At 51.0% G+C, this 27,151-nt stretch overlaps 9 protein-coding genes across 9 annotated transcripts; 2 read left to right on the forward strand and 7 right to left on the reverse strand.

Moving 5' to 3' along the window:
- Window positions 1-510: 510 nt before the first annotated feature.
- On the forward strand, window positions 511-2,092 carry ABOM_002321 (DUF5427 domain-containing protein MTC1; the record flags this gene model as incomplete). Its single annotated transcript, XM_022529451.1, has 2 exons — window positions 511-1,060; window positions 1,116-2,092. 2 exons carry the CDS (start codon window positions 511-513, stop codon window positions 2,090-2,092), a joined length of 1,527 nt encoding a protein of 508 aa, XP_022392791.1.
- Window positions 2,093-2,482: 390 nt separating this feature from the next.
- On the reverse strand, window positions 2,483-3,653 carry ABOM_002322 (5'/3'-nucleotidase SurE; the record flags this gene model as incomplete). Its single annotated transcript, XM_022529452.1, has 3 exons — window positions 2,483-2,552; window positions 2,619-3,460; window positions 3,642-3,653. 3 exons carry the CDS (start codon window positions 3,651-3,653, stop codon window positions 2,483-2,485), a joined length of 924 nt encoding a protein of 307 aa, XP_022392792.1.
- Window positions 3,654-6,295: 2,642 nt separating this feature from the next.
- ABOM_002323 (uncharacterized protein) lies at window positions 6,296-8,987 on the forward strand (the record flags this gene model as incomplete). Its single annotated transcript, XM_022529453.1, has 5 exons — window positions 6,296-6,555; window positions 6,618-7,779; window positions 7,839-7,947; window positions 8,000-8,325; window positions 8,385-8,987. 5 exons carry the CDS (start codon window positions 6,296-6,298, stop codon window positions 8,985-8,987), a joined length of 2,460 nt encoding a protein of 819 aa, XP_022392793.1.
- A 528-nt stretch (window positions 8,988-9,515) lies between these two features.
- Window positions 9,516-10,045, reverse strand: ABOM_002324 (DUF2462 domain-containing protein; the record flags this gene model as incomplete). Its single annotated transcript, XM_022529454.1, has 3 exons — window positions 9,516-9,668; window positions 9,784-9,868; window positions 9,999-10,045. The coding sequence occupies 3 exons, from the start codon at window positions 10,043-10,045 to the stop codon at window positions 9,516-9,518; spliced, it is 285 nt and encodes a 94-aa protein (XP_022392794.1).
- Window positions 10,046-10,774: 729 nt separating this feature from the next.
- On the reverse strand, window positions 10,775-11,568 carry ABOM_002325 (GPI anchored serine-threonine rich protein; the record flags this gene model as incomplete). Its single annotated transcript, XM_022529455.1, has 2 exons — window positions 10,775-11,209; window positions 11,260-11,568. 2 exons carry the CDS (start codon window positions 11,566-11,568, stop codon window positions 10,775-10,777), a joined length of 744 nt encoding a protein of 247 aa, XP_022392795.1.
- Window positions 11,569-14,435: 2,867 nt separating this feature from the next.
- ABOM_002326 (aldehyde dehydrogenase) lies at window positions 14,436-16,055 on the reverse strand (the record flags this gene model as incomplete). The annotated part of the gene is made up of 4 exons (XM_022529456.1): window positions 14,436-14,580; window positions 14,632-15,074; window positions 15,126-15,519; window positions 15,592-16,055. 4 exons carry the CDS (start codon window positions 16,053-16,055, stop codon window positions 14,436-14,438), a joined length of 1,446 nt encoding a protein of 481 aa, XP_022392796.1.
- Window positions 16,056-18,008: 1,953 nt separating this feature from the next.
- ABOM_002327 (protoglobin family protein) lies at window positions 18,009-19,015 on the reverse strand (the record flags this gene model as incomplete). The annotated part of the gene is made up of 3 exons (XM_022529457.1): window positions 18,009-18,471; window positions 18,542-18,812; window positions 18,898-19,015. 3 exons carry the CDS (start codon window positions 19,013-19,015, stop codon window positions 18,009-18,011), a joined length of 852 nt encoding a protein of 283 aa, XP_022392797.1.
- A 3,935-nt stretch (window positions 19,016-22,950) lies between these two features.
- On the reverse strand, window positions 22,951-25,384 carry ABOM_002328 (LysM peptidoglycan-binding domain-containing protein; the record flags this gene model as incomplete). The annotated part of the gene is made up of 5 exons (XM_022529458.1): window positions 22,951-23,794; window positions 23,853-23,986; window positions 24,052-24,378; window positions 24,446-24,698; window positions 24,765-25,384. The coding sequence occupies 5 exons, from the start codon at window positions 25,382-25,384 to the stop codon at window positions 22,951-22,953; spliced, it is 2,178 nt and encodes a 725-aa protein (XP_022392740.1).
- A 388-nt stretch (window positions 25,385-25,772) lies between these two features.
- ABOM_002329 (uncharacterized protein) lies at window positions 25,773-26,789 on the reverse strand (the record flags this gene model as incomplete). The annotated part of the gene is made up of 1 exon (XM_022529459.1): window positions 25,773-26,789. One exon carries the CDS (start codon window positions 26,787-26,789, stop codon window positions 25,773-25,775), a length of 1,017 nt encoding a protein of 338 aa, XP_022392741.1.
- Between the last annotated feature and the right edge of the window lie 362 nt (window positions 26,790-27,151).

A 27,151-nucleotide genomic window follows, 5' to 3' on the forward strand; every position in this document is an offset into this window, starting at 1 on the left:
GGCTGTCTTCCCGGCATGATATCAGAGCTATTTACACCTTATCTACCCTTCATATCGTACTCAGATGCATTCAAGTCATATATGAATCTCGTCGTCTGTAGTCCTCATTATCATGTTGACCGCTTTCAACCGAGGTATATACTTTGGCCAGCGGTGATGCCAACATGCGGCGTGGTTAACATAATGAAACATGCTTTATTACTTTTGGCCAGAAGCACATTAAAAGAACAAAGGTAATATCTCCGGCGAGAAATTGCATGTTTCACAGGAGCGACAGGCAGATTTATTATGATATGCATCTCCCATGCAACCCGAGTCCTGCTAAACTTATTTACAGTGGACACTAACGCTTCTTGGCACAGGTCATCAGGTCTCCACCGCCCAAAACACTGACTGTCTCAGGGAGCATAGGTTGGATTATTTCGTCCAACTGCATACAGTCTCTGCTCTCCAGCTCTCAACTGATGGTAAATACTCCCTCGTGGTGAGAACGAGAATTAGCGACGCACGATGCCTCCGAAGTCCGCGAAACCCACCAGCGATGAGCTTCTCGCCCAATTTGACGACCTAGGGGTCGACTCGGCCACGGAACAGCCTGCCTCCAAACCAGCTACCACGGCGCAAACCGAAGACGACATTCTTGCCGAACTGGATAACCTAGCTTCCCAGCGTCCGAGCAGTGGGCCCGGGACCCCGCGTCTATCGACAAATGAGCCCAGGCCGCCCGTCAAACCTGCTGCAGCTACACCCTCAACTGGGCGTTCTAGTGAGGAGAAACCCGTGCCCCGTAAGTCCACGGAGAGTGCCCGGGTTTCGTTTGCGATAAACGAAGATGCGGATGTGCAGCCACCCAAGACCGAGAAGCTAGCAGCCAAAGAGTCCGCCTCGAGCGGCGGCGGTGGTGGTGGATGGTGGGGAGGCATTTTCGCAACTGCGACCGCGACTGCCAGTGCTGCAATGAAGCAGGCTGAAGCGGCAGTGAAAGAAATTCAACAGAATGAAGAAGCCCAGAAATGGGCTCAGCAGGTGAAAGGGAATGTCGGCGCTCTGAAAGACTTCGGTATGTTCCGTCCACATACTGCTTGCACAATTTCTTACTGACGAATGTTATCAAGGTGGTGAGCTTCGAAACATGGCAATTCCTACGTTTACCAATCTTATCCATACTCTTGCCCCTCCGATCTCGTCTCATGAACGCCTTCAAATCCACATCACTCACGATATCTCGGGGTACCCCGCCATTGATCCGCTTGTTTACGCTGTCTTCGCTCGCGTGATGTCCCAGGTCGAAGGTGGAGATCTTCTTGTGATCCAGCGTGGCCAAGAATCTGCGCCAAAACGGGGGTTGGATATAACGGGTAGCCAGTCTACCCCCGGCTGGCGTGATGGCCCGTGGTGGCGCACAGTTATGCCTGGAACCCCTCGCAGCATCTCGGCCGTGCGTGGCTCTGTAGAAGCTAGCAAGCTCGCTCGTGCAAGCGCAGAGTCTTACGCTACCGAGTTCTTCTCTGCCAAGGGTGGAGTTGAAGAAGCTGCAAAACAAGCTAGCCAGGTTCTGAGCGAATCCAACCCTGTCCGGAGTAGTGATATCTTCCTCGCCATCCAGGCCATTAGCCAACCTTCCTCCTCCGAACAGTTCCAAGCTGGTCCAACCACTGACAAGGCGACCCCACCAGGCGTAGTTGATGTCCCCAGCGCTACGGAAGAGGAGGTGACCTTCGCTCTCTATCTCCATGATCCCATTCACGGCATCGCCCTCCACACCATTTCCCAGGCAGTTCCACAGAAGTGGATCGACTGGCTCGATGCAGCTGTTCCAGCCACCGAAGACCCTGCCGCCGATGACATGTGGCACCGAGCTCCCGTTCCGGAAGATATTGCTGAGATCATCGAAAGTGGCGGCGTTGACCCTCGTGAATGGGCCGCTGAATGGATCGAAGAAGCGCTCACTTTAGCTATCGGCATCGTGGCGCAACGCTATGTCGCCCGGAGAATGGGGGTTGGAGAGGCGGGAGCCGCAAAGGGCAAGATGCGTGCTGAGCAGGCTTCAGTCGTGGAAAGCGGTGCAGGAGAGGTGGCGCGGGCGCTCTAGAGTTGTTTCGTTCCATAGCTGTCTCTTTTCAGTTGTTCTACTTGCGATTCAGATTACTAAAGACCACGATCAGATGATACTCTAATGCTGTTTTTCTCCTAGTTCTTCTGTGTTGCTTGTCTGCGTTTCCTTAATACAGCCATGCCACCAGCGCTACTTGCAAATACATTTGCCGCCTCAGGCGTACATAATCCTCACCGAGTTTCCTGTCCCTATTATATATAAAAAAAAGGTCATCAAGCGATGCAACAAAAGCATATATGCGACAGCCGTATGTTCCCCCAATGCAATGATTTGAATCCAACAGTGAAGTCTCTGGCGCCATAAGCCGAATGAGAGTCTTCGCGGGTATCTAGTTATCTCATCATCTCGTTTTGTTCAATCTTCATATCAATCATCAAGATTAATCGGTCCCTCCAGATCAGGGACATGCCAGAAATTGGCACGAAGAGCCGTGACGCTAAGACCAGTCAGCTCTTATCTACAGGCCTCGCACTGAAGAAGAGTGGAAACGTCAATCTCATACCTTGTATCACCGTTCAACACGGTATGCGCATCCGTCCCCTCCCGACTCGACTGCAGGGTCTTCTTCATCTCCGACAACTCTGCAGCCCAGGTAAAATCAACCTCCTTCAGATGCGACCCGCTCGACCCGTTGACGGCGGGCCCAGTGTGTCCATTCACCTTCTTGTCCGCGGCCACCTCGCCATACATGCAACCCCGCGGCCAGTAGTAGGGCAAGGCCTCCGTCCAGCGGATGGGTCTGCTCTCCACATCCTCCCGCATCGGCACGTTAAGATTATACAGCTCGACATCCGCATGCCAATGCTCGTACAGGTAATTGACAACCTTCACGGCATGTCTCGCCGCGGCGCTGATGATCTCATCCGGCTGCGGATCTTTACTCCCGAAGGAGATCGCGATAGCGCGCTTGCTGCAGGTGGCTGCCTCGAGGGCACCACCCACCGTTCCGGACGAGAGATTGTACACGGTCGAGGCATTGCGACCATGATTCGGGCCGGAGATGACTAGGTCGACGGGGGGGCGATCTTGGAAGAGATTGAACAGGCCCAATTGGACGCAGCTGGCCGGGGTGCCGTTTCGGATGACCACCCATTCGGGCTGGGTCTCGGTCTCGGTCTCCGCGGAGTCGAAGGTCTCATCCCACGTTCCGTCGTCCCGGAAGGCAGACGGGGGTACGTAGGTTGCCTTCAGGGCGGCTTCTATCAGGTGGGCTTTGCCGATCCAGGATCGCGACGCGGCGGGGATGGCTACGGAGACCAGGTGGCCTGCGTCTTGGAGGGCATTGACGAATGGGCGAATGTAGGGCGAAAGACGCTTCGAGGGCGGTCCATCGTCGTTCACCACCTATTTCCTTGCAAATCCGCCGGGGGGGTTCTGGTTAGTTCTATTGCTCTCCGGTTTGGGTTGGTTGCATGGAATTTTTTAAGGGGGTTTTTTTTTTTTCTTTTTCATGATTTGTCCGCAATGGTCTTGTGACGAGGGGTGAGCCATTGAGGGAAAGGCAACAAGGTTAGAAGTTCCATACCAAGATATGCATGTTGAAGGTAGTTCGGTCTGTCGATCTATAGGGCTTGGCGGAGGTGGGAAAATCAAGTGGTGATGAAATCGGGGACTCCGTCGGGGCTTCTTTTTGGGAACTACAGTCTGGACGTCGTTGGATCTTCTTCGTCCGGGTCCGAGTTGGCATTCCGCATAGTATTTATAGGGCAGACTCTGCTGGGTAAGAATTGAGCCTGGAGTGCCCATTTTCATTACTGCATACCCCGACTACTACCGAAGACATACCGGGGAAAGTAGTCTCCAAAGTGGTCACGGTGAAGATGCTGGAGCTGCGGGGGGTTCCATCTCGGAATGTTGGTATCGGGTATTGGTCATGACCAACACCATACCACGCATGCGACACCGAAATCGCCGGGGAAACAAGGAAAGATTACCGTACGGGGTCATACATAACCAGACCACGGGTATCCCGAAAAGAGGCTGCGGTGAAGAGCCATCGCACTCGTGGAGAACGACAATGTCACCGTCCGCAAATAACGGTTAGTGAGCAGTTGGGAAACTAATCAGAGCCGCGGCAATGGAAATTCTCGAATGGTCAGATGGTCTTTCATCGGAAGACTCTGTCTCAGCGCCATCAGGTGACGTGGAAGGGTGCCGGGTTGGGTGATGTTTATATACTCCTGCCTATCGTCCTTTGTGCAAGAAGGGGATTGTCAAGACAATCGACGATATGTATATATATACATACGATACACAGTGCTACACTGACAGGGGATTTGACCCCAAAGGGTCACTCTCTTGTGTCCTTATAGGGTTTGTTCGCCAGACGTTGTGTTTCTTCTGGAGATCTTGTCTCACATCACTAGTCCGATCTGATTTGGGTTCGGATGAGGATGCAACCATCAATGATAAGATATGATTTGGGCCAACAAGTGAACTCCCTGCCCCAGGACACTTATACTATTTGACTGTTAAGGGGCATATGCATGAATTCATGCTCGCGTCAGTTCAGGGCTTCGGGGCTCGTGTGATGCTTTCCTGGATAGGTCTAGCGCCTTGAGACCTTGGAAGCGACGTTAATAATAATACTAATTCATATCCACCGAGTGAAGATCCAGGTTTTTGCTTCAGGAGAAAATCAGGAGACGCTGGATTCGAATTCAGAGTTTTCCTGGCTAGTGACTGAGTTCAATGAGCCTCCACAACTCTTCCTCTTGGGTCGAGCGAGGGAGAGAGAGATATATATTAAACTATATCAATTGCCGGGATACTTTTTTTTCTATATATATCTAACTACTACTACTACTACTACTAGTATCTATACTCTCCTAAGCGATATGGAAGGTTAACGTGAACCTTAGTTTATTCTTCCTCTGCTGTTGGACTTCTGCCCATGTGTACACCATACCCTATGCAATCTGTTCTTTTTTTGTCTTTTACTTTCTTTGTGTTCGCAGCGTGAGGCGATTTCGGACCCAGGGGCAAGAGGATCATGATCACCAAGACCGGTGGACCCATCCCAAGAGCAAACCAGAACGGGTCCTTCTAGAATAGCATGATCCCTGCTTCTGATTGACTGATTGCAGATGATTTTTTAGGGTTGCTCAACAGTGATACCCGGTTGTTGAATCCTTATTTTCTTCTTTTCTTTTCTTTTTTTGGTTTGCATTTCCAACCACAATGCACCGATAGCGGGTCAGGATTGAATGCGCGAGTCAGAAAGCTCAACCCAGGGCACATGGGGCGATGCACAACGGACACCGAACGCCCCGTTCCACCATTCCTCGTTTTCCATGAGATGATTCCGTCGCGTAATCCCAGTCTTGTCATAGTTTGAAGGCCCTACTCGGATGGATTCTAGTCTCAATAAACTAGTCGTGGCTTCTCTTTGGCTTTGCTATCCAACCAACCAACCAGAAAGAGGGTGCGGATCAGTCGGATGCAGCGGTGGTACAGAAATTAATTAAAAGGAAAAAAGAAAGAAAAAAAAAAAAAAAAAAAAAAAAAAAAGAACAGATGGAGTGCAGTCAACCGACTGGCTAGCCAGTCTGACTAGTACTGTGTAGGACGGAGTACAGGATATCATCTCAGCGTCGCTGGACGATCACCGCGCATTAATCAACCTGCAAGGTCTCCGGTCGATGATCATTCCCCCCCTCCTGAGATTAAGACTGAGATTTGATACTTATATTGGATTAACGCTCGCCGTCCTTCGATCTGAAGTAAAAATATAAAAAAAAGAGACCTCTTCACCTCCCCCCACCACATTCCCTGGAATCAGCCACCCAAAGTGAAACGTGGTGAAGCACACAATCAGGATCTGGTCTGTGCGGTCCTGAACTTATCAGTTTTAGCACCGGAAGGCCGATCGCCGCAAAATCTTTGGTGGGGAACAAGTCAGCGCATTTCGAATTTCTACCTCCCATCCAAGTCACCCCATCGTCTTTTCATCATCTCACCTCGATCGCCTCCTTGCCGTTTGCCGAAAAGAGTCATACTGTTCGTTATTTAATCGATCCGCGTCGTTGTCGGTGCTCTTGGTTGTTGCGAGAGTCTCCGTCCCTGAACCACGACGCATCCCCAACAACACACGCGCCAAGGCCTTGTCAGCTCGCTCGAGGTCAACCACATCCCTCCCTTCCCTTCCCACCCCCTTCCCCCGAACTCCCATTCCCCTGTATGGACTGCGGGAGTACTGGTACGGCTGCGGGCATTGACCCCAAAATTCTGGATAACTGGCAAACCGACGCTGCTTTTTCGATACCCCCGTGGGAACATCCGCCATACGAGCAACCGTTAGAGTGGGACAACAGCCAAGACTCGACCCAGGACGATGCTGATATCGTCGAGTTGAATTCCCTTCATGGGTCTCTGGCGAAAAATCATTCCAATGCCGCCTATCTAGATCAATCCTGTGGTTTCCACAGCGGTGAGAACAGGTACAGCTTATCCCTGAATCATTTTATCCCGTGCATCAAGCTGATGGGGTTTACCCTGATAGCAAGACGACCTCACCGGAGAAATTTAGTATCCCCGATGGACCGATCGAGGGCACCGTCAGCGGCACCGTCAGTCCGAGAACCTTGCCATCCTCGGCCGACGATAACTTCCAGCTGGATGAGTCATGGCCACAATATCAACTGTTCAACGCCCTGACGGCCGGAATCCCCATGGATGCACCGCCGCTCCTCTATCCCTACAGCAAGGAACCAGCCGCCTCGACGAACACCGTCATTGTCGATGATGTAGGGGAGCTCTCGCAGGGGCATGGGCTGTCTGAAATCCCACCGGAGCACTTCTTGGCGTTTCAGAGCATGCCCCAGCCCTTCACCTTCAATGCTCCGGACGTTTGGACGGAGCCTTCTACTAACCCTTCGCCCGAGAGCATGGCGAATCAAACAACCCCAGCGTCGATTCCACTGGGAACGGAACAGCCAAACAAGGAAATGACCCCGGTCCGCGATTTTCAGACCCCTTTGAGGTCCCTCGAATCGCGCTGGCTCGATAGTCTGGAATCCCAACTGCCCTCCAATATGACCTCGCCTGCCTCGCTGTCAACCATCCCGCAGGGCCCGGGATTTTTCAAAGAAGAAAACCCGGGACAGGATGGTTTTCAGTACAAGTCGGAGAGTTCGTCGGTGTCCGGTGACTTTTCTGTTGGTGTATACGAATGCTCCTATTCTGCGACGAGCGATGATGCCCCGGCATTCGCTGAGCGACAGCTGGACGAAGAGGGCCCTTGGAAGGACTCTCAGAAGGATGAGCCTGAGATGGCACAGCCCCTTCAGAGCGCGACGGCTTTTATGGTGAGTGAGACGCCATCAGAGTCCTTCTTTGTTTCGGTTCCATCACGATCTCGGGCATCATCATCGGCAGCACAACGGTCGACGGTTCGGCCACCGGCGCTCGCACTGCAGTCTGCTGCGACTGTTCGGAAACGTAAACAGCGCGGCTCGAACCATTCTTTGGACCTCGGTCAGCCCAAGCCCCTGCAGATTGTACAAGAGGATGGCCAGGGCGGATCCATCGCTTCCGCAGACTTTGTATCCCCGCCACGCGGGGCGCGTCGTAAAGGACCTCTGACCATGGTCGGTCGGGCAAACGCTGGATTGCGCAGGAAGAACAAGGATACCTGCGTGCAGTGTCGTCTCAACAAGCGAAAGGTATGTTTCCCCAGGATCACTCCCTTGATTCGTAACGAGTACTAATCAGATCCGAACAGTGTGACGGAAACGCGCCATGCGATGCTTGTCGCCCTACGCTCCACGAGCAACCATGTGCACGGGCTTGCTTTGCAAACATTGTGGAGTATGGAACATGCAACTATGTCTGTATGTAAACTCTCCATTTGTCGCCAATTTGGTCATATACTAATCAACCTAGCTCAACGAGCCATCAACCATCCTACACTGGATAGGACAGGTCGCGTTCGGATGGATATTCCGGTCGAGTTCGACTTGAACGATCTCATCTCTTTCCTCGGTGAACGGCAAGGACGATTCAACATCCGCGCCACTCAAGCCTGGGGTTCTTTATATGTTCTTGACCTGGGAGAAACGTACAAATTCCTGAGGAGCTTGAGCGATTACAATGGCAACTCTCGGTCGAACTTCCTCGAGTTCATCGACCGACGCATCGTCGAATCGAAGGACAAGTCGAAGAACTGGCTGACCTGTGTCAAAGATTGTGACCCAATCAACAATTTCTACGTGAGTATCCCCACCGTCTTATCACGTACAACGAGACTGCTGACGCTCTTGCACCGCAGACCTTACTCTCGCGTTGGAACAACATGCCCAGTCGTGCGAGCTATAGTTTTGTTCCTCTCCACCCAGGCGCCCAGGAAAGGCCAATGGATATCCATAAGGCGGACGATCGACGTGAGATTCTCCTAGCGGCACAGCTTTCCCGCATTGTGTGCCGGATGCTGGAGGTTGAAGGGTTCCGGAAGCTGGAACGAGACTTCTACAACATCAAATGGAAGCAGATCTCCCAGGAGACGCACTTGCGCTTCTTGAACGAGCTCGGAAATATTCTCCTCACACTCCGCTGGCGGGTTTCCTGGTGGAAGCGCCTTGGAGATGGTGGCCAAGAGCCCGACCCGAGCAAGCAGCACTATGTGGATCGTGTCGACCTGCTCTGTCGGATTCTCTATGTTTATTACACCTGCGTGTTGGCTAAGCTGCCCTCCTGGTGCGCCGCCGATGTTCCTAAGGGGGTGTGGTCTACCTACGCCGACACTGAGAACGCGGTCTGGGATGACTTCCCCGTAGACCCTACCGATGATGGATTCCAGAGATGGATCGACCGAGGCAAGGAGCTGGTTGAACAGGCTGGTGCCCCGAATGGTACCTCTAAGATCGCACATTAGACGATGCGACAAAAAACCATAAAAAGGCGAAATCAGCGGTGGATTGGAACGGAAACAAGATTTGAGATACCCTTTACAGCGTCTTTTCGATTCAATTAACATATTTTCTTCTTCTTTTATTTTTATTTTTTTTTTCTTTTGCTTACTTTCCTTTCCGTCGTCGTCTCAGTTTTATGATTTACGATGATTCGGTGGTTTTATTTTGGGCTACGATTTGATAGATCGCGTGTACGTATGTGCCTACAGATAGTACATACTTTCTTTCCCATGAAATACATAGCAGATAGACATAGACCCTCGACCGTCCGGTTCAACCCAGGTCCCCTTCTACGTGCTCCATACTACGTCAACCACAGTGTTCAACAGGGTATCTATAAATATCATTACTCGTATCGCTATAGTATACTATCGAACAAACCCCACCCAACCATCATTGTTTTACCCGAGCTCGCAAAACCCATGAATGTTTAAAAAAAGATCATGCCCAGGAATTGCGAAAAGGATCCACCAGACCATACACAAGACAGCTTATTTCCCACCCTTATTCCCATTCTCCTTCTTCTTGTCCTTCTTCCCCCCAGCAAGCAGCTCCAGATGCCCCGCCTTCTGCGCAAGATTCCGCTCCGTCTTCGAAATCAACCCAGCCGTAAGTTTCTGCAGAGCAAAAAGAATAAAAATGACCTCGTTAGCAAATCATGCTCTCTCTCTCTCTCTCTCTCTCACCCCATCCCCAAGAAAAAGAAACACAACAAAACAAGAGAAAAAAACAAAAACAAAAACAAAAAGGAAGACAAACCTTCGTCATCTTCTGCTGCTTAATCAACGACTGCTTCTTCGGCGCAATCTGCCTCGGACCTGGCTTTGGGCCCAGAGCACGCGGCCTATAATCTCTCACTCACTCTCATCAGCCTCTGCGCAAACAATATATTTATATTCCCATCATCCGTTCCAACTATCCCGAATTCCATGCGATAGAGCGCAAAAAGATTGTAGAGTTGGATTGTAGCGTACCGTTTCGGGCCCGTGCCGGCCTTCTTTTTCAGGGAGCCTTGCACCATTGTTTTCCTTTTTTTTTGGATGGCTGGAGGAGGAGGATGGTGTAGATGTAAATGTACTGCCTGCAGCACCTTTTGGAGGGGAAGTGAATGCGTTTGGGTTGGGGTTGTTTTGCGGGTTTTTTTTTTTTTTTTGTTTTTGCTGTTGGAGATTGGGGAGGAAAATCCTTATCGGGGGTTTATCTGTCACGTGACGGGTTCCTTTTTTTTGGGGTGGGTTAGTTAGTATGGTGGATGGGGTTTTGTTGTTGGCGGAGTATTAGGTGCCTACGTCGGTATTATTATATGGAGGTTCTGGGTGGTAGTAGGGGATTTGATCCCTGTTAAGGGGTTGGGTTTCGTCGTTGTTGGATCGTTACGATATATTATATGATATATATATCATACTATGCTATACTATACTGTACGTCTACTGGACTGGAGTGGAGCTACCGAAAGTGTCGAAAAACATGTGCCATTAGAATAACGAAAATGCTAAATCATGTCCATTGAAAGAATACATGAGAAGTTCATTACATGAAGAGAAGGTATCACGTGAGCCAAGCGAACGACTCGAGTAGTGGGGCGTGTTTATGGTCTGAGAAAAAACACACCTGGTGGGAGGTGCAACGAAGAGCTGATATTACTATCTGCTAGAAGGCGGGCGCCTTCGGAGAATTAAAAAAAAAAGTTGGATGGGGAATTCTTGTGTACAAGAAGACTGGGCCGGTCTACCCGGGACACCAGGTGCGCTTAGAAAGCGAGGACAGCAAGAACACCAGCAGCGGCGGCACCGAAGCTGATGGCGTTGCGGTCAGCACCGCTGGTGAACAGAGGAACACCAGGGGTGGTGCTGGAGGCAGTGCCGGAGGGACCAGCGGAGCTGCGCAGGGTGGTGGGGAGGTAGGGGGTGTTGGTGGGAGAGACGACAGGGACGCTAACACCGCCAGTGCCCCAGGAGTGAGACTGAGCAGGAGGGGGGATGACAGGAGCGCTGGACGAGGCGGTAGGAGCGACAGTGGCGGGAGCGGTCTCGGTCTCGGGGCAGATAGTAGTGGTGATCTCGTAAGTCACGTACGAGGTGGCAGAAGAGGAAGAAGCACCGGGGTTGGCAGCGGTCGAGGTGGGAACCTCAGGAGCAGCAGAAGAAGAGGAAGAAGAAGCGCCGTCAGGGTTGGAGATGCCGAACTGGGTAGAGTACTGGTACTGGCCAGTTCCCTCGACGACCAGAAGGAGACCGTAGTGGGTGACGTCGCCTCCAGGCTGGTGCTGGGAGTCCATTCGAACTTGCCGTTGTTGGGGATCTGCTCGGCAATAGTCTCGAGAGTCTGCATGTTGGTGCTCTCGCCGCGGAGAAGGACCAGAGAGACGGTACCCTCGGTGGTAGGGCCCCAGGTGATGGCGTAGGGCTTGCCAACGGGGACGGCCTCGTTCAGACCGGGAGTGTAGATGGGGTTGCCAGTGGGACCCTGGTTGTAGTCAGGGTCGGTGTGAGCAGTAGCCAGAGCCGCGAGGGCAGTAAGAGCACCGAAGATGGAGAAACGCATTTTTGCTTTCTGTATTTTCAATTGGTCCGATATCGACGCGAAAAAAAATATAGAGATAACCTCGAGGTGGTCTGCGAGAGCTGGAAAGCTGTGAAGCTGTAAATCAAGGAGTGACTGGAGTGGGATGTAGTGTCTGAGACAAAAGAGTGACTGGTGTGCGAAAAGAACGACAACACTGAGAGAAGGAAAAGAAGAAGAGAAAGGAAGGACGAGAGGAGGGGAGAGGGGGGGAATAAAAAAGGATTCCAGAGGAGTGTCACAGCAGCTAAGCCTTAGGGTGGCCTTGTCACTGGCCCCCTTTGGGAAGGGGTATCTTGTCTCTTTTTGCGGCTCATTTCACCAACAGTGGGGCCATAAGAAATGAGATCAAGATGGAGTACAAGACTCGCCGTCCAATCCTAACGGGCGCGTGCCTGGCATTCGTTGAGACATCCTAAATTGTGGAATGCTGGACGCTAACCTCGCCATCCTCCGGACGTTCAGGCTCCTGAGAGGATGTCACCTCACTGGACCCGGGGGGCCATCTGACTGGTTTGTCGCAATTTTAGTAAATGCTAGTTCGACAAGATCTTGGAGAAACTAACAAGAACTTTGTGAACAGGCCTGAACTCTGGCAAGGTCCCTGATGCTCATGATTGGCGGATTGTGGGTTCAGTGTCCAGCAATTAGGAAGCACTAACAATAGGAGACTTGACGAGAGTGCATCAAAGAGGGGCCGAAATTGTAGGGCCCCTCGTCTCGTGGATCTTTGGCCATTTTGGTTAGGGTCGTTAGTATCAAAAACTAAGGACTAACGGTGCCGAGCTTATGAAGTATATCCCAGCCTTCGGTGTGCACCCTTGCATGGCCGGGGGGAGGCGTTGGTGCAGTAGGGTCTCGTGGAATTTTCTTTTTCCTTGTTTAATACAGAGTCAGGAATGTGGCATGTCAAGCTGTCCGACAAAGATGTGGAGGCTTGTTTTGTCGAAGAATGAATGAGTAAAATTCAGATCGACACAGAGAGAGGAAAAAAAAAAAAAGAGAATATAACGCGGGGGGGCGTGATTAGTTTTCTTGGCCCTCAGGCACCCAACAATGGGAGCATGACTTTCAGCCTCCCGTCGTAGATACAGTACGGAGTACGGAGTACAGAGTACAGAGTACATACAAGCTACATACCACACACATACATACAGCAAGTACACCGTACCTTGCCTTCATCCCTGTCTCATTCTAACTTCCGGAAAATGTCCGAAACGTCCACTTCACACACCGTCACATCCAATGCTCATCAGTTCATCCTCGACTTCTTTCTATTTCTTGCTGGCCGGCTTTTCTCTTTTGTCAAGTCGATTCATTTCCACTTCCTTCGTATTCTCGACAGGAATCGTTCTCTCGTCCTCTCTTTCCGATGTCAACGAGATGAGATGGGCGCCACCAGGCTGTGTTGGTCAGCTTTTAGCCGCCAGAGAATGAGATTTTTAATTTTAATTATCGGAGTAATCAAACTAAGTATCTCGTGTCCACTCTCCAGAGGGGAGAGTCAGAAATAATAATAATAATAATAATAATTATAATAACAATGATTATGAACAGTGGATAATTTTACTGTCCCCCACCCACACACAGTGCAAATGCGTTGTCACGACATTCGCCCACACACGGTTGCTGATCGACTCGTCTCAGAAACCTTTGTTTGAGACTTCAAAGGACCCCTGACTCTGATCCTGATCCTGGCGATAAGCCGATACTGATAATCACAACGGATCCCCGCAAACAGAGAAGATCGCAACTTGGGATAAACTTATGAAGTCATCCCGTGTCTTTTCTCGGGAGGGATGTTCGTTGGCTTTTGTCGCTCATTTCTTGTTCCTGACTTGGTCGGTGGAGCCGACCGACGGCTCTTCTGCCACTAGAAACATCCCAACGGGGTTGACATTTTGATTACAGGTTTGATTACGGTGTACCAGGGAAATTACCCAATGGTTCAAAGACCAACCATGTCAGGCACAGAGCCAACTCATTGGGAAGAAAAAAAAATATTCTCCGATGTAAAATCGCCGCAACCCAGACTCCGTGGCCAAGCCCAGGCACCGAGCCCTGTGACTCAGGTCGGTCCAATACGAAGGACTGGAAGATGTCCATTGTCGCTGCAAAGTGCTACAGTGTCACTGGCCATGTGCCATAGACTGCAGTGGCGTCCGAGACTAGTGCAGGTGTCTCGGATGCTGATTGCTGAGCCCAGGTTGCCTATCTACTGACTAGTTCTGCCTAACCCATGGTTCAGCCGGGGTGGAGTTCGCCGGGACTAAAATTAACATAACCAGGTCCGGTGGTACGAGAACCAAGCATCGCCTCTATGCGTGGTTGCTTGAGTTGGATTTACCCAATGTCTGACTTGCACTGCCTATCAGCTATCTTTAGCAAGAATAAGAAATCCATGGCTGGTGAACAGAGTTATTCGGTAGTGAATTTCTGGTGGTGGATTAACTATGATGTTTAGTGCACGGCCTTATACCGAAAAAGGTACTTGCACTTTTTCCCTTTGCAAATAGCGGTCAAAATTTGGACCCAATACATCCGAAAGCACACTGAACTACCGAAGATGGCATTTGTGCTTTCGAGACGGACGATGCAACCTTACAAACATCGCTTCCAGCTCCTCCTTCAGAAATGAGCGTGCTGATTGGTAGTTCCTCGCGTTGATATGGTCTAGATGCGGTACTACTCGTGAATGATGAGACAAGGCTGGAACTATTGAAATTGGTTTCTTGGATGGGATGGGATATCTTATAGTGGAGGGACGGTTCCGAATGGACATCTAATTTCGTACCCTGGGCGCGGATAAACGGTCCCTTTCGGGGAACCCGCCCATGTCTCAGAGGTATCTACTGCACCCAGGTAACTGTCTTGGTTTGCAACCATTCATCGTACGCGGCGGGTCCTCCGAACCGGCCATACCCGCTGCTTTTCCATCCACCGTGTGGCAAGACCGGTTCATCGTGCACGGTGAGGGAGTTGATATGGACAGCCCTAAACGCTCATCAGCAAGTGCCACGATAAACTCATGCGAGGGGTACTCACCCAGCCTCAATCTGCTTGGCTACCCGTAGTCCCCGGAAGAGATTGTCTGTGAAAACTGCAGATGTGAGACCGTATTCGGTGTCATTGGCTAGTGCTACGGCGTCTTCTTCAGTGTCGACGACCATGAGGGAAACAGTAGGGCCGAATGATTCTGCAGAATAGAGGTCCATATCCTTGGTGACATTGCCCACGATCACCGGCCGCAGGCTATTACCGGGCTCCTCAGAGGAATTGCGCTCTCCATAAACAAGGTCGGCACCCTTTGCAAGCGCATCGGACACTAAGTGCTTGTTTTTCTTGACTGCAGCCGAAGCCACTAGAACTGGTGCCGGTGTATGTTTCCCGAACACTTTCTCGGATGCATCCGCCAGCATGGTGCGGAAACGGTCTGCGATGGACCGCTGCACGACGATACGCTCGGTGGACATGCAGATTTGACCGGACTAAAATCGTGTCAGCGACACTCGTGACGACCATCAGATAAGTGCACTTACATGCATGAATGCCCCAAGGCTACAACACATGGCGGCCCTCTCCAGGTTGGCATCGTCCAATACAATGGCTGATGCCTTGCCGCCCAGTTCGAGGACGACGGGCTTCACATATTTGCCGGCAGTGGATGCGATGATAGATCCTACCTGGGTGCTGCCGGTAAAGCTGATTTTACGAACGGCAGGATGGGCAATAAGAGCAGTGGTAACAGGCGCTGCGTCAGCGGGTCGGTGGTAGACCACATTGAGACACCCTGCGGGAAGACCAGCTTCCCGGAAGACATCGCCAATAGCCCAGAAACACTTGGGGGACAGTTCCGAGCCCTTTAAAACTGCTGTATTACCTGCGGCAAGCGGAAGCGCGATGGAGCGGGTCCCGAGTATATAGGGAGCATTCCTGAATGCAGATGGTCAGTAACGCCAAAACTTATCTCTGCGCTGTTTTGCGTCTACGGTGGGAAGTTCATACCATGGCGCAATTCCCAAGATCACCCCATAAGGCTCTTTGAAGACCATCGCACATTCTCCCTCTTCCGATACCGACGGGACTGAGCCCTCGATGGATGGAATCCGTGCAGCGAAGTCCTTGATGAATCCAGCACCCATCTCGAATGTCTTCTCCACGAACATTCTGCCCGCGCCCGTCTCCTCCATTTGATACTTGATCAACTCCTCCCTTCGGGAAAGCATAATGTCTGCCGCCCTCATGAGGATATCCCTACGATCATACGGCTTTGTCTTGCTCCACGCCGGGAAGGCTGCCTTCGCTGCCTCCACCGCACGGTTGACATCGTCAACGGATGCACTGGCACAGCGGTCAATGATTTCACCCGTCGCAGGGTTGTGAACATCGAAGATAGTCTCCGTCACGACCGATTCATTGTTAATGATGAGCGGGATTGCCCCTTTGCTGCCCGTACCGTTTGCAGACATCCTTTTCGATTTTTATACTCTCCCCTTTCTGAATCGGCAGCACCCGTGAAAAGGAATCGAATTATTCTAAGTCAGGTGAACGACTTTGTATAAAGGAGCCAAGGTAGGGTCGCGAGGGGAGAGGTGTTTTATATTTAAAGGGGAAAAAGGACGGCAGAGAGCAAAGGATGATCACCGACGGCGCCACCAAAAGAGACAGTTAGCTCCCAATAAGCATGGCCGTTGGAGACACTTTATGCATCGACTAAAGTGAGGGGAGAGAATTTCGGTAACTTTCCCGGCAGTGGAGCCGAGCCTGTGCAACTCCCGGTCAAGGGAGACGACGATCTGGAGCCTTCCTTGGGGCTCGTTGTGGGTGTTACAGTCCTCTCATTCGCTCCTGGGAGTGGTACGCTTTGCAGCCCAATCGAGGTTTGGGAGGGTTGTCCTCTTCCCGGAACGTGATGGTCACCTCTTGTCTTTGTTCATTGCGCCTTCATGGCAAATAAGATTAACAAGGGGGCCAGGAAGACAACCACTCGGGGGCTGTCCTGGTTGTTTGTGCATGACCACTATGACAACACCATCGACACTGTCCGACTCTGACTCGATTCTTTTTGTTCCGATACCCTTGATGTTTGCGCTGCTGGCCAGGATGATGTTCGAGGCACGTCACTAACATACAGCATGCATCACTGGCGACCTGCATTGGAATGCGGACGCGGTGGGGTTGGACGCAGCAATCAGGACCAATCACAACCTGCTTTCACTTCATGGTTCATTGTGCCCAATTTGCCGCGATGCTGCTCCGCAAGGTACCCCAACCTGCCGCAAGCCCCTAAGTCCCTAAATCCCTAAATCCGAGAGAGCGATATGGGGTTCTTGGGAGTTCTGCTGACCGTTACCATACACCGCTTAATCCGTAAAACCGAGGTGGGTCGATCGGACCAATAACGTTGGCAATAAATGATCTCCAGAAACGTTTTCTGATATATTGACGCCCCTGGACTCGGAATTCGGGCCCTCACACTGAAAGGATGTCCGCTTAGGTGATCTGCGGGATCCCGTGAGTTCACCCGTACGTAGCTTCGACGTACAATCTACCTCAACTATGTACTAGTATCTCTTCGGCCGACATCATGTTGGGAATAACTACCAACTTGCTCGAAAACCTACCAGGAGATTGCGAGGGCCTTCAAAGTTTTCAAGTCTTCCCAAAAGAGAAGCGAGAGAAAAATAAAATCCCTCATCTGCTTCGGCCATCTCCAGCTGCCATGTCTTGGCCCAATAATTGATAGCAATGAAAACTTAATCTGACAAAGATTGAATTCTGACAACTTCCCTAGCTGGACGCTGCCATTGACTGGATAACCGTGGATCCACCGTGCATCGAATATTCTCTACGTGTATTCAAAGTTCTTCGAACCTTCGTCGGGGACCTTCATTGCACGCGAGATACCCGCCCGAACCTTGGAAATCCTTCTCCTGATGAATCGGGCTTCAGAACAAAGTTTGACTCCGTGTTCCCATGGCTTCGGTGGTCTCGATTTCGATATGGAATTATCTCTCTTCTCTCTCTTTCTGCAGGGCAGAAGAAGGTTGGGGGCGACGAAGGATCCACATGAAAAAAAAAGAAAAACCGAAATCTGTCTGTTGCTTGCTTCTATGCTAAGTATAGATAGAGAGGGGATGCCATAGATCAATAAGTGGATATCGTTGGATTATATATTGCAAAAGATCAGAAAGCCCAAACACCCGCCATGCATGCTTCTAGACGAGCAAAAGCCCCGTCAACACTCTCGAAAAGAAATAAAGAAAAAAGAGGAACAAAGAATAGAAAAAGAAAAAAGGAGGTAATGATCTAGTCCCTTACGCCAGCCATGCCTTTTGATCCCTGAATGCTTCCCTTGCCGTGGCGCATCATAATTTGCTTCCCAGATAAGCTTTCTCGACCGATCACCCATTATCGATCAATTACTTCCCAGCCCAGATCTTCGTCTCCGAGGTCGACGCCGCCGAATTGCTCATGACCATATCCGCAAAGGGACACGCTGAGATCGTGGAAGGCGCAATGCTGGGTGCTATACTGCTGTGCACACTGGAGCGATCGTCGTCGCTTGAGCTGGCGGACGCGCTGCTGCTATCGCCCAGGATCTTCTTGTCGCCGAGGAATCCCTCTCGCTCGTCCAGGGTCATTTGTGACATCTCTTCGGCGTATTCTTCGCCGTCGCGGATCCGCCACTTGGCGATGAGGTCGTTCTGGATCCAGATGATTTTGCCGATGGCGCGGACGAGGGCCACCTTGCGTTGCAGCTGCAGGCGCGGGTGCGACATCAGCGCTTCGGTGAAGATGTCTTGGATGAAGCCCAGACAGGCGCCCATGTGGATGTATTCGATGTTGAGGGGGTGCATGCGTTCTTGTGCGGCGTGCATCAGACTGATCAACCACCACCGTTAGATCTCGAGATCAACCCCACAAAGCAATTGTCACGCAAGAGTAAACTCACCCAACTTTATTCAGATACCGCCAGAACTCCGTCTGTGTGGGATCCGAGCAGAGCTTGGTCAAGTACCACCGGAGGAACATCTTCCGGCGCTGGATCTGCGGGCTCTCCTCATTGTAGAACTCCTCAATCGGTCTCTCGTCGGCCGTATTCCGGGTGTGGAAGGCCCGGGCCGTGATATCCTGTTCCAGGAGTTTCTTGTAGACGATGTTGACGACGGCGGGGATGAGGGCTTTGATGTACTTGGAGCCGGTTGTCAGGGCTTCGACGTCAGCTGATGGCGATGACCGCGTTAGCATCCGTTCACGACCAATGATGATCTACGAGATATAACATCCACGGGAGAAAAAAAAACATACCGGAATTGAAGTCTAGGAAGTCTTGGAGATAGTTGATGCGGGCTTCGAGCCGGGTGTAGAGTGCCTTTCGGTCCACATGTTTTATAGGTCGACTGGAGTCGAAGAATAGTCCTTCCATCTTGGCTTGCTTGGAGTAGAGTCGGAGCAGAGAGATGGATGATGTAAATGGTTTCCTTTTTGGAAGGATTGAACTAAGAAGTGGGAGAGATCTCAGTTACGAACGCCTGGGGTTGGCTTGGAGTTATAGATGGGAAAGATAGAAGGATAGTAGAAGAATCTAAGAAATGATGATGACTCAAGACCTGGATGGAGACGTGAGGCATTGCATGATTATATAGATCTATGGAGACCTTGGTTCACAGAATTCAAAATTCAAAATAATAATAATAATTAAGGGTTGAATAAAAAAAATAATTAAATGGAAATAATTAATGATCCCAACGCCAGGATAAGGAAGAAACATACTATCAATCCACACGGAAACCTCCCATGGTATGCAAAGCGGGAAAAAAAACGCTCACAGGCAGATCATTTCACCCTAAGGATGAAAGAAAAAGGCAGAAAAAGCCAAAAATACTGATAAATTCAACTCCATTACGAGGCGCATGTCGTCAGGCCAGAGAAAAGAAAAGGATCCCGAAACCTGGCGATATTCCCTACCGAGGAGAGCAGGTTTTTTTTTTTTTTTGTTTTTTTTCCCTCTTCCCCCAGTGGGCTGATGCAGGGCCGCACGACGGGGATACTACTATGGACTAGTATGTCTTTACTATTTTTCCCTTTCTTTTCTTTTTCTTATGATCCATTCTATAGAAGGATCTTCCCTGTCTCTCTCCGGATTGAGCTGGTGAGCGCCTATTCTCTTCATGAAACACGTGGTGCGGTGGGTCAGAGGATGTGCCTATTAATTTTCGCCTGGACGTGATTGGGCTTGGGAATTGATGTTGATTCCTGAATCAGGATCCGCGGGCGGTCATTTAGATATTCAGATATGGGATTTATCGGAGATGGAGATGCGAATGACGTGCAGGTCGCTTGTCTGATTCTCTGATGCTCGGCAGGATGAGTCCTGCGAATCTCGGTTTCCTCTACGTCTACTCATGCTGTCCTTATTGAGTTCCACCGACTCGGTATGGAGTCCTCGAATGTCATAAACGAACCCCTTTAATGGATGTGTACCTCGCCTACCTGAAGTCTCTACGACTGTCGAGGCAATCCCCTTCCACCCAAGACGTTCCCCATGTCTCACACCGTCTACGGGGCATTCCGTCCTGCTAGCTCGAACGCCAGACAGCAAAGGACGCCTAGATGGGACTTCTCCTCCACTATTCGGGTCCGATTCCCGACCGAGTCTAAGGGAAGAGATTTTATTTTTATATTAATTGGTGGACTGCTGCACATCTCTACTGCGTGTGTAGTAGTTTATTCCGGTTAACCCTAAACGGTTGTCTCGCCAGGCTGACATCATCCACCGGCGGTGTAGTTTCAGAATGCGCCAGGAGGTCAATCATATAGAATTAGCAGAGCGACGCGTAGCTATCCGAGGCGAGAGAGAGGGAGATCTCAGCCTCGATCCGAAAATCCCAAGCGGTATCGAAGCCGTGGAAGGATTGGAAGAAAAGAAACAGGAAGCCTATCCCAGCCCGACTAGGGTCTCAACCACAAAAATGTCGTGTGATCGGAAAAATACCGCCAGCGGTCTTTCTCTCTCTCTCTCTGTCTAGCTCCCTAATCCCTCTATTCCACGGGTAAACTAAAGGAAAGTGGACCAAATGGGGTGATATTTTTCTCTGAATCCGAGACCCCCATCGAAAGTTAATGCCACTGTGGCCTGATTCTGGGGCTCTTCCGACCCCCGTGACTAACAACACGATAATCGTTTTTGTCTCTCTGGATCTTCGATTTTTTTTTTTTTTTTTTTTCCAATTAAGCGACCTGACCTCGGTTGACGGTTCAAGGAACGCAATCAATTTTGTGATCTTTTGACTTCGGTTACGATCGCGAAGGATTCGCAGACAGTGGAAAAGTCCCATTTGTTGTGCATTTAGACTGCGGCGCGAGGGATATCAGAGTCGAAGTTTGGTCGTGGCTTGTCAAATACGAACGTCTTAATTCGCCGGTTCCTTCGGTACCATGATCGGCATATCAGAGTCAATTCAATAGCTACAGGGAATGTGGAATTTCGTCATCGAAGGACAAGCCCTTTTTTTTTTTTTTTTTCTCTCCGTACTCAACCTCTTGTCCGGTCTTGACGTTGCTCAATTGCCGACCCAGATGGAGAACACATGCCAATCGACCCCATGAAGGGCCCTGATTAATCAAATTCGAGGTGAGATGTGGCATTAGCCTGACCACTTCGGCTTCTCTCCCGTAACCGAATTCGTCCGGGACGGACACCTAACGATTCTCGGATGTTCACGTCCCCGTTCCCTCTCCACTTGAACGGTCTGACAGGCCCACAGGCGTCATTCTATCTTCCGGTGTTATCGTTAATTGCTCCTGCTCACCGAGGCTCCCCCTTCCGACCCGCCGAGGATGGCCGGCTAGACTTGCGACGCGACAGACCAGACACTCCACCGCGTATATGTCGAGCATTCGGACGAGTGCTTAGCATTTATGCTCGTCTCTAGGAATCCAGCGTCTGATGTAAGACATATCTGCTGTGTTGTCTATGCCGGAGAGATATCGTGAATCTCTGGATTGGATGGGATCTACAATGCATCTCTACTCCGTACGAGACCTCCTTATAGATTCATATTATAGAGCCCGATGCAGCGTCCAGCGATCTAAAGCCAATCTATCTCCATCGCTTGGTTAACAGAGATCGCTATTGACCTGCTGGAGTGTCCAAGCCATCACAGACCTTAAAATTCTACCGGTCCCCAACCCAGACAAACCTCTCACCATCACCACATGGGATACTAACACCACTGTTCCCCCCCCTTCAACCTACAACCTATATCCTAACTCAGGCAATCGATGCGAGCAATATGCAGTGGCTGGCCACCCATCACAATCTAGCCCCAAACCAGATAAAAGGACATGCGCCCCCACCTACAGCTATGTCACTAAGAGAATTAGCTCACAAAGCTACAGAGAGTGGGTAAATCAGCGACCTCTCAAAGGCGAGATGTGTCATTGATCCGAGAGACTAGAGCCCACCAGCCATCAAGCCGTGAGTGGTCATCCGCCATGCAAAGTGGCCCATATGTAGATGCGAGATGGGAAATGTCAGATGTTCGGCCCCTTTCCGCCATCCTTTTTTTTTTCTCCTGCTCTTAATACACACAAGCCGTGCTGGGGATGTGGAGTCTGCTGCTGCATCTATGCGCCGATATCTGCAGAACCCATGATCCAAGCTGCGGGCTAGCGCGCGATGGGCTCAGACTGGTTGGCGACGCTCGGTTGGGGTTGAGTAGGCCGATTCACCCTATGGGCCTATAGAGAGGTCGTGTTATAGCTTATCGTTCGGGTTAGGACCCTTAATTAGGTGTTTTTTTTTTTCGGTTCGGTTGTGGGATGTTGGCTGGGGCGTGAGGGAATTTGGTGGTGAGTCCGGTTGTTTGCTTGCTTGCTATTGTGTGGGTTTGGTTGTTTCAGAGGGCGGATTCTGGCTTGACCACGCAGGTAGTTATTCATCCTGGGTTATGGCTGTTGATCATATAGCGAGTTGGGTGTGTATAGTACTACTACTAGTAGTAATACTTCCATATAGTACTTCCATAAAGTACATACATACATACATATGATGGTGATCACCTCCCCCCCCCCAATATAGCCAACCTTGGCGTTCCATCTCTACTGAATTTGATTCTGATTCTGCTTGCATTTCCCTGCTCTGGTTCCTTACGATCCATGCATTGATTCTTTAGAATTATGGAGAACTTCCAATTCACGTTGATCATTCTGCTCATGCACGTGGCGCGTTCCTGGGACACTCAAGAAAAAAAAAAATCCTTCATCCCCACCCAACCAAACCTACATGGGACACCTCCCAAAACTCTACGCCAGATCCCATTACAAATGAATACAAGCTGCTTGCTACCTGAACTAGAATCATCCTCGCATAATGGTCATCGAAGGTTCGCTTGCGGTCTGACTCGGCGAGGTAGTCGAACATCGAGTCGTCAGGGTTGTCGTCTCGATTTCCGTGTATTCTGGCGAGCTCGTACTCGAGACAGAAGAAGTCGAGCAGTGCGTTGTCACCGTGGCTGTCACGAGTGTAGTATCATCTGGCGAGCTCGTATCCAAGGTGGACATAGTGGAGCACTGTGTCGTAATGGTTGTAGTCACAGTGATCGTTGAGGGAGCCGCAGGTGGCGGAGACTCGGTCACAGAACTGTGGGGATCTTGGCTCCGAGTTGGCCGGGAGGTCGGCCAAGAACTACTTTCTCGTGGGCCTGTAGTGGACGGCACGATGGGCGTGGGACTGTTGGAAGAAGCACAGCTCGATGACGGAGGGAGGGTCGAGTCCACTGGAGACGAGGCCCCGGAGGACGAGTTCGTACCCTGAGTCGGGGAGGTCACGAACGTGGTATCAATCGGCGTGGCCGTTGGGGGTGGAGACAGAGTCACAACCCTCGTGGTGGTGACCGTGGCCGTGGCGCAGGTGGACGACGATGCATCCTCGCATTGCGTAACGACGGTGGTCGTGGTCAGCGTCCGGTGCCAGGACGTCCTGGTCGTCGGATATACCGTCGTGTTGGCCGAGGCGGTGGTATTCGTGCCAGTTGGCGTGCATCCGCGGATGGGTGGTTTGGGTCGCACGCCGACGCAGATTTCGTGGTCTACCGGCAGAGCCTTGCAGTCGTATTGCCCGGCGCGCACGTCCGGGTTCCACGCGAGGAAGTCGTCGACGGTGATGCCGTTCTTCCGGGCGACGTCGTAGCAGTCATCCTCACTATGCGCGGTTAGAAATCTAGGATGTGAAATGTTGAGAATGATGGTCGGTCACTGACTCAGATACATGCCACCACGATGTGCAGTTCTTGATAACGTTTGGCTGGCGCGGGACGCTTGTTGGGAAGGCCGGCACAGGCGCAGTGCGTGTGGAGGGAGTACCAGGCATGGCGACACAGTACCAGTTACCATCCTGATCGGGGGCAATCAGAGGTTAGCTGCCGCTACAGGTCAGTCTCGGGGGTGGAATGTTCTTACGATCAGTCCGGTACATCTCTGGCCCACGGCAGGATTCCAGGCCTTGAAGTCCTCCTCCGAGAATGTACCGAAAGCGAGCACGATGTCGGAGCACGTCTCAGACTTGTTGCTCCGATACCAAGCCTTGCAGTTGCTGGTGATCCCGGTTTGAGTGGGCGCAGGGGCGGTGGTGACGGTGAGCGGCATGGGAAAGAACCCACTGGGAAGGAGACAGTAGTAGTAGTTAGGTAGTAGGCCCTTGCAGTCTGGACCAAGAGCTGGATTCCATTCATGGAGGAGCTTCTCAGGCATGTTATATTGCGACAAGATCTTGGAACAGGAGTCCCCCTGTAGTTATAGCTACATGTTAGCAATCGAGAATGGAGAAGCGACGCCGAGAGCTCACGATACTTACAGTGGTCGCATGGTAGTATATTTGACATTTGGAGGGCATCCCTGGCTGTGTTGGCGAGGGCGTGAGCTCAGTCTCAGTGGTATTAGGGCAAACTGGAGGCGGGCGCGTGTACGGCGTAGGGGTAGGAATGACCACCGGGGTTGAACCACTTGAATAGGTTACGCTGTAGCCAGACGGCCTGGTCATGACGCATAGAAAATAACCCACGAGAGGGGCGTCACAATCTTCCTGAAGGCCTGGATTCCACTCCAGTCTGTGCATGATATCAGCTGTCCGAACTGATGCTCTACCAGCGGGGGGGGGGTGGGGAGTCACTCACAGGTCTTCCTTCGTTATCCACGAGCTGTAGCGGCTGGTGATGGTGTCACAGGTGTCACCGATCATGACTTCGTGCCATCTGGTGCACGAGGTGGGCTGGCCTGGCTGGGTTTTGGTCGGGGGCCATGCTGTCTCTTGCGCAGGCGGAGATGGAGTCCAGGTGGTAGTGGGATGATTAAACGTGTAGGTGGCCTTGGTCGTTGGGGAGCTGGAAGGAGCAGAGATTGAGGTCCCACTGCCGCGTGAACCAGAGCTGATGGGCGTCGTCTCCGTACTCTGTCTAGGAGTAGTCGTCGAGGGTAGGCCCGTTGGGGTTGGTGTCCCGGTAGTGATCGCTGGCCCTACTCCAACACAGTACGATGTATCCGCCCAAAAGTTCTTCTTACAGTCCTTGGAGACCGATGGATTCCAACCAAAAAAGTCATCGGCCGAGATACCACTATCACGTTGCACAGTGGAACAGTCATCGCCCTTCTTCGCAGTGTACCATTTGTTGCAGTTGGGAGCGGTTCCTGGCAAGGTTGGGTGAGAAGGATGCGTCTCCCAGGTGGTGCTTGCTGCATTGCCCGACGTTGCTATCACGACGAGGAGTAGAGAAAGAGTCAGCTGGAAGGGTGCCATGGTCATCAAATGCTATTGCCATATATGAAGGGAGAGAATATTTAGCGATAGTCTGAGAGGGAGGAACTACAGCTTAGGCGGTATTTATAGATAGACATTCTTTGACTGTACGTGGATGCAGTGAATGAGCCATTCACTCTATGGGAGAGAAATTGGCAGGATTGATTGATATCAATTCACTTGTACTCCTCACCAACCAATATTCGCAAGCCTAGTACAGTACATTCACACTCGACGCGATACTGGCAATGTCTCTGGTGAGCCGCCGCAGAGACTTGCAATACATCACCAACCCAGCTATAGTGAAGACTACTGGATAACATGGAGAAAGATACGTCTGATATTGAAGCTATCACACCCAATACAACCGTCAAGGAGAACTCTTGCCTCAGGTCTTAATTGGACAGCTCTTGATCTTCCCCTGGAAGATGGTGTACCAAGGGCTAGATTCATCGTTGTGAAACACATCCAGGAACTTCCCCCATTTGGGATGATAGAGATGCAACATCCCAAAAATGTCGAATTCCGTGACGGTTGAAGGTTCTGGGATAACCTGAAGGCCCTTCATCCGGAGAAGAGTGACCTTATTGTTGCCCTGCTCATCCGGCGCTCCGAAAAAGTACGATCCGTAAATCATGATAGAATCCCAATCCACGTCAGAGTCATGAGGCCACAAATGATGTGGTGATTGATATCGAGACTGCCATGGAATGATGTCGGCGGCATAAAACCCCATTTCCAACGCTCGTAGCTGACTGCGACAAGGGCCGTTCTCGCTCCAGAGTTCCCGAGTATTATTGATTTGATGCGCTATCTCATCATACCCAATCACGTTCGCGCAATAGAACTGAAAGAGTGAATCAGGTCTTGTATCATAGTAGGCCCACTGCCAATACAAGGGATTTTGATGTTCATGGATGAGACCCCAGGCATGCCCGATCTCGTGGGCAATCATCAGGGCCCGGTCGAATTCGTCTTCATTTCCCTCAAAGACCACGTACATGGCAATACGATCCCAGGGATCTATGCGTTGCTTTGCAATACTGGTATAAAACGACACTTCCTCCTCGTCTCCAATGACACGCAAACAACTGTCTGGTTCTCGCTCGCACCGCCACTTTGGAAACTCGACAAATCGGAAGGTCTCTGGCAAGCCTGCAGCATACCAGAGTTGCCATGCGGCCCGTATGTCACTTGACAATCTCTCTTTCGATGTTGGACTGTTGAAGTAATACCGAATGGTCTCACTCGGCCAGGTGGGGAACTCCCAAGATGGGTCTATGTGTATCCATTCGGACGTGACCGTTGTAGCGCCTGCCTCCCAGGCTGGGTGACCGGCGTTGCTAAGAGACGCAAAGAACAACGAGAGAAGAAACAAGAGATTCAAGGCGAATCCGGTAGCCATAGTTCCCAGGGAGAGCTGCCACATATATTAATACACACTGGGAGCCTGGGGGTAGGAACGTCAGCTTACTTACTCAATGTAAGGAGCTGATGCCCTTGGAGAAATTATGGGTCATTTGTCTAATACAGAACAACGGCGAGCAGCTTCGTTGGTAAAAGGTTCAACGGGGACTTTCGAGGCAAAGAAGGGGGATGAGGAGCACGGCCGTATTCCTTAAATAATCACAAACATAGGTATTTGCCACCACCTTGACTCTCCCAGTTGCAGTGCTGTGACCAAGTGAATGCTGCATGGTAAGAAAGTGAATAAGCAGTCCAGAAGGTGGTGCAGGTGAGCGCCACCCAGAAGAAGTCTTAATGATA

Source organism: Aspergillus bombycis, assembly GCF_001792695.1.
Source record: "Aspergillus bombycis strain NRRL26010 chromosome Unknown contig00011, whole genome shotgun sequence".
NCBI lineage: Eukaryota > Fungi > Ascomycota > Eurotiomycetes > Eurotiales > Aspergillaceae > Aspergillus > Aspergillus bombycis.